General features: G+C 48.4%; 1 protein-coding gene across 1 annotated transcript; it reads right to left on the bottom strand.

Annotated features, from left to right (window-relative positions):
• Positions 1-4,473: 4,473 nt before the first annotated feature.
• LOC147683147 (uncharacterized) lies at positions 4,474-8,886 on the bottom strand. Its single transcript, XM_086942501.1, has 2 exons — positions 7,533-8,886; positions 4,474-4,496 (listed from the first exon to the last, which is right to left on the bottom strand). Exons 1-2 carry the CDS (start codon positions 8,884-8,886, stop codon positions 4,474-4,476), a joined length of 1,377 nt encoding a protein of 458 aa, XP_086798627.1.
• Between the last annotated feature and the right edge of the window lie 743 nt (positions 8,887-9,629).

Raw genomic sequence — 9,629 nt, forward strand, 5'->3', positions numbered from 1 at the left:
CTACAAACTGAAGGGTAAAACATTATTTAACTTGTCTAACATGTGAACATTGAAGAACCTGTAGAGAAATCTCCTTCTGCTTAACTTACTCAGCTGTCGTATTTGCCCTGTTTGATAACCACGTTGTCAACTCGACACTCCATCCATGTGAAGCTTCCTTCTGGTATATAAACCTGGAACAATTTTACGCCTCCCCATATACCTTCTATAGTATTATGTGCAAAGTATAACTTTCTCCCGTCCCTGTGTCTTACTTAAGCATAATTATCTATTTATACTCTCTCCTGCATCGTAGTTAGCCTCAAACGTTGTACTGACAAGCTCGACTAAACATTTCCCATTAGTGCCTTTTTTTTTTTTAATTCAACCAAAACACCTTCTAACCCGCTCAGCTCCCTCCACCTGCCGTGTGCCCCCACTCTGCGTTTGCGTCATAGTAGGTCCATACCTACACTAACCAATTATTCTCCTTTTCAGGACATGTGTGCCTGCGAGCCACCAAGGACTCACTCCAACTACCTAGATCCCATCCACTGTGGTGTGTCCTTACTGCATATTCGCATCTGTTATGGTGAATTGGCACTAGCACGGCATCTGTGACCCGGCAAGTGCTCCCCCCTGGTCTGGACAAAGGGGGCACTATCTTGGTAGCACCTTGCCGCAAACAATCCGACCCAATGACCTGCCAACTCTGACCTGGAAACCATGTTCCCTGTTGCCAAAGTCAGCCAACCTGCAACATATGCATTACCCTGTCTGTTAACCTAACATCTCCTGCCCATGGTAGCTCTTAAAACCCCCACTTATGGCAATGAGCCTGGCAGCAGTGGTGCATCTCCTTGCTACTGTACCCCCCAGCGCTGTCTTGGCGGTGTTCCTTATACTTTCAAGCCAGCTGCCCATCCCGCTGTGTTTTTTTGTTTTTTATTTGCCCAGTCCGTGACCTCCACCACTACTGCCCCTTTCTCCGTCCGCATGCACTGCTCCTTACTTATACTCCAAATTAAAAGCAACATATTAGCCCTCTTACTCGCACCACCTTCGTCGCACCCGTCCTTGTTAACCGCACTGGCACTTTTTATTATTATTTTTTTATTTATGTTTATTTATTATTATTATTATTTTATTTATTTATTATTTTTTTTTTGCTGTTGTCCACCTACAGGCACCCCCCTAGTGTTGAGCCCCAGGCATGTCTATTGATGGTAGCAGAACTCCCACTGTAATATACCACCAGTACCTAATCTCTTATTCACAACCCTTCTGCACCGTACATTCCCTATGTTGTTACCCCAAACACATGTGGACTACTTCTCATCGTGTGGCCTACCCAGAACGCTCTATCCTCTTCACTGACCCTTTACCAAATTCATGCCACTCTTGTGCTTCCCCCCCCCCCCCCCCACCATCCGGCATTGATGGAGGCGTGCTGGGGAAGGGGGCAGAGGGTGTTGGGAGTTCGTCATTCTCCCAACATCCCCCACCCCAAACCCCCGGCATTAGCCTTGCCCCTCTCCCCAAGGCCGGTTGTGAATTTGCATTCCCATTTCGCCACTGCTAGTAATCCTGCACAACTACCTGTCATGCAATCCATGCACCCAAGCTTGAAAATAACTACCCTTGAGGCTATAAAAACAAACCACAAAACATATTTTGTAAGGGATGGTAAACCTTAGTGAATTCCTAGTTTTAAATCAGAGGCTCTTTTCGTATTATGTTATGTTTGAATACTACCATTTCTATTACTACGTATACAAAGCGATCAATGGATAATTTTATTATAAGCAATTCGCATAATTTTCCAACCCTGCCACATACTTTAGCTCAAGCCTTGGTTGCTGCTTATTTATCTTCTGCAACTAACTACCATTGACAAAGCCCATAGACACGACTTCCTGTCAGTATGCTGCTACTTCTTGTGACATATATATAGTGCAATGACAGACACAAAAATACAAGTCATGCACCACACAAAGCTAAGCACCTTTTTTTTTTTTTTTTTTTAAATTTCAGCCACACCCTCTATTATATTAACAATGCAGCTGGCGTTATCCTTTTAATCCACTTTTTGCATGCTAAGCAATTTTATTTCTCCCCGACAGAAAGCTGTTTATTGTTAATACCCAGGTTGCGAGGGACCCTGTGTTACCCCTTTGACTTTAATGCTATCCCCCAAATGGCCTTCTATTTTGAATAATTATAACTGGCAATGTTCAACTCTGCAAATGAGTCTCGAAAGAATATTGTTGGACCGCCTTGGTGTATATCCACCGGGGGAGACAGGTGCCGGGTCATGCGTTGGTGGCGATCCCCTGGGACAACTAGGCTGCGGTTGGGTGGTAGAGAGTGGGACTCATAGGATGCTCTTTCTGTCACTTTTTCGGACGTATGTGTCACTTTCTGTCCCTGCGACCCTTAGCAGGGGCTCGTGCTCACGGGCTGCCCATGCCCTCCTTCCCACTGAAAGGGAGGTAGTACCATGGGTCTTTATTTATACAATGCTTCCTGCGGTCTACACGAGTACTCATATAGGGAGCAAATACGAATGCGCCGCCACAAAGGAGTAGAGCATATTTCACCCTCTTTGAGACCCTCCATGTTCTGGTGAAACCCGTTCTTTCCGAAGAGGACCCCCTCCTTTGTGTCTTTATGGGCCTAGGAGTAGAGAGGTAACAAGTGCATTCAGAACTGTCAGAGGGGGGGACGTGCTGGTGAAGCGTTGAGACATGAGTAAAGAAGTTCAGTGACGAAACATACTTGACACTAACTACTATATACGTGAGGCAATGAATACTTCAGCTGGCCGGCGCAGTCACTGATCTAACCTGGACTAGCAGATCTCAGCCGTGGCAGGCAGCCATTACTTGAGCTATGTACCCCCCCCCCCCCAGAGCAGCAGGGCTTACACCACGTCAGTGCCGGACAGATAAGGCTACCCCTGGGGGCGATGTTTGAACATGGGCGTTAGGGAGGATAGGAGTCGGATACTCCGAGAAGAGAAGGGGAAAACATATACACAAAAGAAAGAAGAACAGGGGAAAGGACATTGCCTAACTGGTGTTGTATACTTTTCTTTACCCTCCAACACTCCGCACCACATCTCAGTGCACCCGTCAATCCTGACGGCTCAGCCGCAAGCCCCTGCAGGACCAGTATTATCCTTCTACCTGTCTTCGGTACTCTTTTGTAACATGTACACGACTCTTTTCTCTTGTAACACACTGTTTGCTACGTCTTACATTTTATTTCCTTTCGATACTTGCACACGTGCCACCATTGCCTACCTAACTTTTGTTGTTGTGTTGGAGTGTCTGCCATTTATTGCAGTATTATACCTTTACTAGTACTTTGTAACCTCCACACATCACTTTCCTCCTGTAATGTACCCATTGGTACCTTTTGTATTTTTAGTTGGACTAGGGGGCGGGGCTTGGGGGGGCGGGGGGAGGGGGCTTTTGCCCATGAAGGGGATCCGGCCAGAGGCACACATTTAATGCCATTGAAATTAAAGTGGTGTTCAAATGTGCATACTGATACTAAAGCATTTAGAAGTGCCGGTACTCAGCACCTGCGAGTACCGGCCCACTCAAAGCACTGTTTATTCCATATAACTTAACGTTTTTCTTTTGTAATTTGTTCACTTGCAATGCCCTCATGTATCCGTTCTTGTCCTTATTGTGAAGCGCTCTGACGCCTTCGGGTAAAGTCCGCGCAAGAGAAAAACGCACAGACAAGGAGATAGCCCGCTCATGGCAGCCATTCCGAGAGCGCCCCGCCTTCCTCCTGCGAATAGGCTGTCAGATATCTGGGAATGTGAGACCCTTGCACGTACTTGACTTAAGAACTAAGAAAAGACTGATGGTAGAGAACAAACGTTTCCGGTCAGCTGCTGTAAATGTGCGGATTTTTTTTTTTTTTGAGTAACCAATTTACTGTTACATTTGACTGGCACTTCATTTGCCTAGTCCTTGTAGTATCCTTCTCACCCTCAATGGAAGGTGTCCGAGAACTGGGTGCTAAATAGTTGCGAGGTGTCATGAGGTGAATTTTTCCTCTGTGCGCTGGGTGACTCTGAAACGTGCGTCCTCATTCGCCAGTTCTCAGGTGGAGAATCAAAAATTAGCTAGCATTCGTGCCAAGAATTTTCAATTCTATTAAGGACACGGAGGCGAGGATTATGCTTCTCTTTCGTTTACTGTAAAACTCACAGCAGCCAATAAACATACAGTTTATCAATTTAAAACTACATTATCCATCATGCTTGGCCCAAGCCACGCCTCCTTAGCCCTACAAGAGCCCTGGTAATAGTCCCAGCTTCCTCTTTCTTTGCACGAACATGCAACATAAGTTCAGTATAAAAGTCTTAACAAACTCCAACGTGGAATAACTCGGAATCACTTCCAACTTCAGAAAATCTCCGACTGGAGGAAATAGAAGATGGCGCCCCATCTGCAGCCTTCCATAGAAGAGGGATCACTCTTTTTTCTTGTCAGAACCTAGAATAAAGATAAAAGAAACCGTAATGTCTGTATAAACAGAAGGAATCATAACAACGGGTGGGTAAGCATGATCATAACATGACATAGCCGGGTGGGATAATCCTCGCCTCCGTGTCCTTAATAGAATTGAAAATTCTTGGCGCGAATGCTAGCTAATTTTTGATTCTATTACAGGACCGGAGGCTTCAGATTATGCTTAGTTCAACGCTGAATCAAATACCACAGAAGAAATGTCACCCACCGGCTTATAGTAAAAGTGTTTAAATGTCGACTCAGACGACCAATCAGCACAGTGCATAATATCCTGAATATTTGCTCCCAACATGTATGACTTCGAAGCCATAGCACCCCTCACAGAGTGCGCCCCAAACAGTTGAACATCAACTCCCGACTCTTTCATGACAAATTTAAGCCACCTGGCAATGGTGGCCGAGGACACAGGTTTAAACGGTTTCTGACCTGCAATAAACAGTTGCGTTACACCAGTCGGTCTCAGGGAACGAGTACACTCCTCGTAAGCTTTCAAGCATTGGACAACACAGAGTTTAGTATTACTATGAAAGGCATTATATTCAATCATTCTAGACATAGTTTTTGTGCGGCCTGTAATAGTAAAGGAAACTCCCTCCAGAGTAAATACTCTACCTGCAAGGTCCAGTGCCCGCACGTCCGAAGATCTCCTGCACGACGATAAACATAAAAGCATAGCGAGCTTGGCCGATAACTGTTTCCTAGAAAGCGAATCGTTAGAGGGCCAGCTATCAAAAAGCTTGATGACCAAAGAAACATCCCAAAGCCCAGAGTACTTGGGCTTGGGAGGGTTCGCAGCCCGAATCCCTTTGAGGAGTCTGCACACATAAGGGTGAACTCCTACCGGTTTCCCATCAATGTGGGAATGGCCCGCTGAAATAGCAGATCGGAAATTGTTCACCGATCTATAGGCTAAACCGCTCGTCGCCTTTTCAGTCAGAAAATTCACGACGTGTGAAAGGCCTGCCCCCACGGGATCCAGTTCCCGTTCCACGCACCAACGTAACCATCCCTTCCAGGCCGAAGAGTATCGCTTTCGCGTGGAAGGGGCCCAAGCCTGCTTGATGAATTCATTAGCCGCTCCTGAAACTCCAGGCAAACTCCATCGTTGCCTGAAAGCCTCCATGCCATCAGCATTAGACGCTGAGACAAGATCAACGGATGCTGCTCCTGCAGAGGACCCAGAAGCAGGGACTCCGACCAGGGCAACATCCGTGGAAGGTCGCAGCACATCCCCACCAGGGTCGGGAACCACGGTTGCGACTTCCATAAAGGTGTCACTAAGATCACCTCCGCCTTCTGCTTGAGAATGTATGACGCTACTCGTGGAATGAGTAGAAAGGGGGGAAACGCATAGTTCACTGCCCCCGTCCAATCCTGCAGAAATGCATCCGTCGCTGCCGCCGCTGGGTCCGGCCTCCAGCTGAAGAACCTGGGCAGTTGGCTGTTGAGCCGGGATGCAAACAAGTCGATCTGGCAAGGACCCCAAAGGTCCTGTAGCCAGAGAAACATCCGGGGAAGCAGCCTCCAATCGCTGTAATCCCTCAGATGTCTTGAATTCCAGTCCGCCACTACATTGGACTGTCCCGGTATGTATTCTGCAATAACCGTGATCTGACGGCTGAGGCAGTATCGCCAAAATTCCTTGGCTACTTGTACTAGCATGGACAATCTTGTCCCTCCTAACTTGTTTATATAGCGAACCGCCGAGACGTTGTCCATTCTGAGGAGAATGCAACAAGACGTCTGATGCGGCGAGAGAGTTCTGATAGCGAAGGATCCTGCTAGGAGTTCTAAGCAGTTTATGTGTAAATCTAGCTCTTGAGAGGACCAACGTCCTCCTGTGGAAACCGCGCCACAGCGCGCTCCCCAGCCCCAACGGCTGGCGTCTGATTCTATGACCACCTTGGGAAGAGAACCAAAAATGGCTCTGCCGTTCCAAGCCTCTACCTGGTGCAACCACCACTGCATTTCGTCCCTCACTTCCTGTGACAATGGCACTAAGTCCGAGTACGCTAGCCCCCTCTGGAGGTGCTGTATCTTCAGTCTCTGCAGGGCCCTGTAATGAAGTGGCCCCGGAAATATTGCTTGTACTGACGACGCCAATAGACCTACTATCCTGGCGACCGTCCTGAGAGAAACCATCTGACGGGCGAGAAGGGAACTGATCTCCTTCTTGATATCCTTCAGTTTCGATTTCGGAAGGCTCAACTGAGCAGATTGTGAATTGATCACGAATCCTAGAAAGTCCGTCGTCTGCGACGGAATCAGAGCGGATTTTGTCTGATTTATAACAAATCCCAGATTCTGGAGCAGCGAAATTGTCGTCTGTAGATGTTGCGACACCAGATCCGGGCTCTGAGCCATGATCAGGATGTCGTCCAGGTAAATTATTAACCGAATACCCTGTTCCCGAAGACGGGAGACAACCGGCTTCATCACCTTGGTGAAACACCAAGGAGCCGAGGAAAGCCCGAAAGGAAGGGCCGAGTATTCGAACCATCGTCCGTTCCACTGAAACTGCAGGAATCGGCGATGGGGAGGATAAATGGGAATAGAGAGGTAGGCGTCTTTCAGATCCAAACGGACCAACCAGTCGCCCTGCCGGAGCAGATCTGCCAACAGATGGATGCCCTCCATCTTGAAGTGATTGTATACTAGGAAGTAGTTGAATTCCCGCAAATTCAGCACAAGTCTGTGACCTCCTCCCTTCTTTTGGACCAGGAAGATATTGCTGCAAAACCCTTGCGGGTTGTGTGTGCACACCGCAATAACCTGTTTCTGAAGCAATTCTTCCACTTCGCTGTCTATAAAGGTCGTCTCTTGTTGGGAAAAAAGGAGAGTTCTCGGGATAGACCTCTGCGTAGGAGTTTGAAAGAATTCCAGTTGAAAACCCTGTACAGTTTGTAGGACCCACGCATCTTGTGTCAGAAGAACCCAATTGTGAAAGAAGTGTCTCGTGCGACCCCCCAGTGGAAAGGGAAAACAATCGAGTGTGCTCACCTGAATTGTTCTGGTTGTGGAAGCCTGCTCTGTTGCCACCTCCGTGGAACCTGCCTTTGTGGAATCTGCCTCTCGTGGGGTAGAAAGTGCCTCCTCGGGTAGAGTCCCAGTCTCCTCGACCTCTACCAAAATCGCCTCTGGGGGGACCTTGATTGGCGAAGCGGCCTGGCGAGCGTCCCCGACCTCGTCCGGCCCTATTGAAAACCTGTTGATGGAATACTCTTTTTATCCCAGATTGAGCTTTGTCCAGCGATGTGAAGGTCCCCACGTACTTGGAGACGTCCTTCACAAAGCGGTCACCAAACAAGTTGCCCTCTGCTAAGGGTCCTGGTTCCGCGGATGCCAATTCGGTCAGGTTTGAATCCATTCGCATCAGTAGGGATTTTCGCCGCTCTGTGGAAAGAGCGCAATTAGCGTTTCCCAATAAACAGATGGCCCGCTGGGTCCATCCAGCCAGGATATCAGGGTCTACGGGAACGTTGGATTCTTTGGCCTTAAGGGCCATCTCAAGTATTTTGGCTAAAGGGCCCACCACGTCCAACAGTTTATCCTGGCAGCCGCGCCAGGCGCGGTCAATGCCCTTTTTTGGATCCTTGGCAAACTTTTTCAAGAATGTTAACAGACTAACGTCGATCTCAGGGGTGTCTGCCACCTTATGGGCCAGGTCAGGTCGAGGGCATTCTGAGCGTAAGCGGTTACGCACCTCTTTGTCAAAACCTTTCCTGATGTTCTCTTGCAGATAATCCGCCACGGCAGCGGCCGGGACCCAGTCAGATGACCTGGGATGGACAATTTCGTTAGGATCGAACGTGAAAGGTGTAGCAACCTTCGGGACGGACGCCGAAGGTGAGGCCTGTTTTGCTCTCTTCTTCGGCGGGGCCTCCTCGTCCGTATCAGTGGTATCAGTACCAGTAGTGGTGGAGGTGTCCGTGTCCACATAATGTTGCTTGCTCTTGGCCTTGGCCCCTGTAGAGTATGCATGCTCTGTCCCTGATGCTGGTATGAACTGCAGAGCCTGAGCCTGCCCAGAGGCTGGTAGGGATTGCAGAGCGCTTGAATGTGGCCATTGATCACTGTTACCTGCCTGCGTAGCTGGTGGAGTGGTCTTAGTGGACTTGTCCTTAGTGAAACCATGTCTCTTAGCAAAATTCTCCAACTGTTTAGTAATAGGCTTAAGAGCCTTTGCCAATGCTTGATGCACAGTAGAAGGCACTGTGCTCTCGACTGCCTTGTTAACTGAGGCCTGCACCGAAGCGTCTAAGGCCTCCACAATTTTGTCTTCAACTGCAGCAGCAGGCTGCTCTCCATAAACTTCTTCCCCTGCCTCCTCGTCAAAATACACCCAGTCCTGCATTGCAAATCACAGTGGGAATGACACCACCAAAATGAGGCAGACACAAGGGGAGTAAGAGGGGGGGGGTCAGCCCCACTGCACACCAAATACACACAGAAGTCCTGTACCAGACCCCCTCAGCAAAGCTGTATAGTTATTATTGCAGCCCAGTGGGCGTCAGAGCCGTTGAAATAGAATATATAGAGCGTGTGCACACTCTGAAGTAAGGCAACTGCTGTTACAACCAGTTACGATTTAGAAAAGGGGGTGGTGATGAACAGAGTGTCTGAATTAAGCAGACCACTCTTACCCAGTACAAAGATCAGGGCTTGATCCATCACCGTTATTTATCTCACTGCCCCATCCCAGCTCAGAACCTGGCTATATGCAAATCAGTCTGTCCCTGGCCCAGTGCATCATGGGAACAGGGCAGACTAAACTACCAAGCCAATTCTTCACCAGAAATGAGACAAGCTACCGGGGACCGGTTTCTGGCATTTCAGCCGTCTTCGGCCCGGCTTGCTTGAATCCTGATGGAGCAGTGAGAAAGGGACTCATGTCTGAGTATACCCTGCCACACCTATAGTGGCCAAAAACGATTTAGAAAAGGGGGTGGTGATGAACAGAGTGTCTGAATTAAGCAGACCACTCTTACCCAGTCCAAAGATCAGGGCTTGATCCATCACCGTTATTTATCTCACTGCCCCATCCCAGCTCAGAACCTGGCTATATGCAAATCAGTCTGTCCCTGGCCCAGTGCATCA

The sequence above is a fragment of the Lissotriton vulgaris genome, chromosome 11, assembly GCF_964263255.1.
Source record: "Lissotriton vulgaris chromosome 11, aLisVul1.2, whole genome shotgun sequence".
NCBI classification, from domain to species: Eukaryota; Metazoa; Chordata; class Amphibia; order Caudata; family Salamandridae; genus Lissotriton; species Lissotriton vulgaris.

Excerpts from the sequence above, each read along its gene's own strand:
- LOC147683147 (XM_086942501.1), bottom strand. The coding sequence starts at position 8,886 with ATGCAGGACTGGGTGTATTTTGACGAGGAGGCAGGGGAAGAAGTTTAT. Across the intron at positions 4,497-7,532 it reads CCACAACCAGAACAATTCAG|GTTCTGACAAGAAAAAAGAG; the intron begins GTGAGCACACTC and ends TCTTTATTCTAG.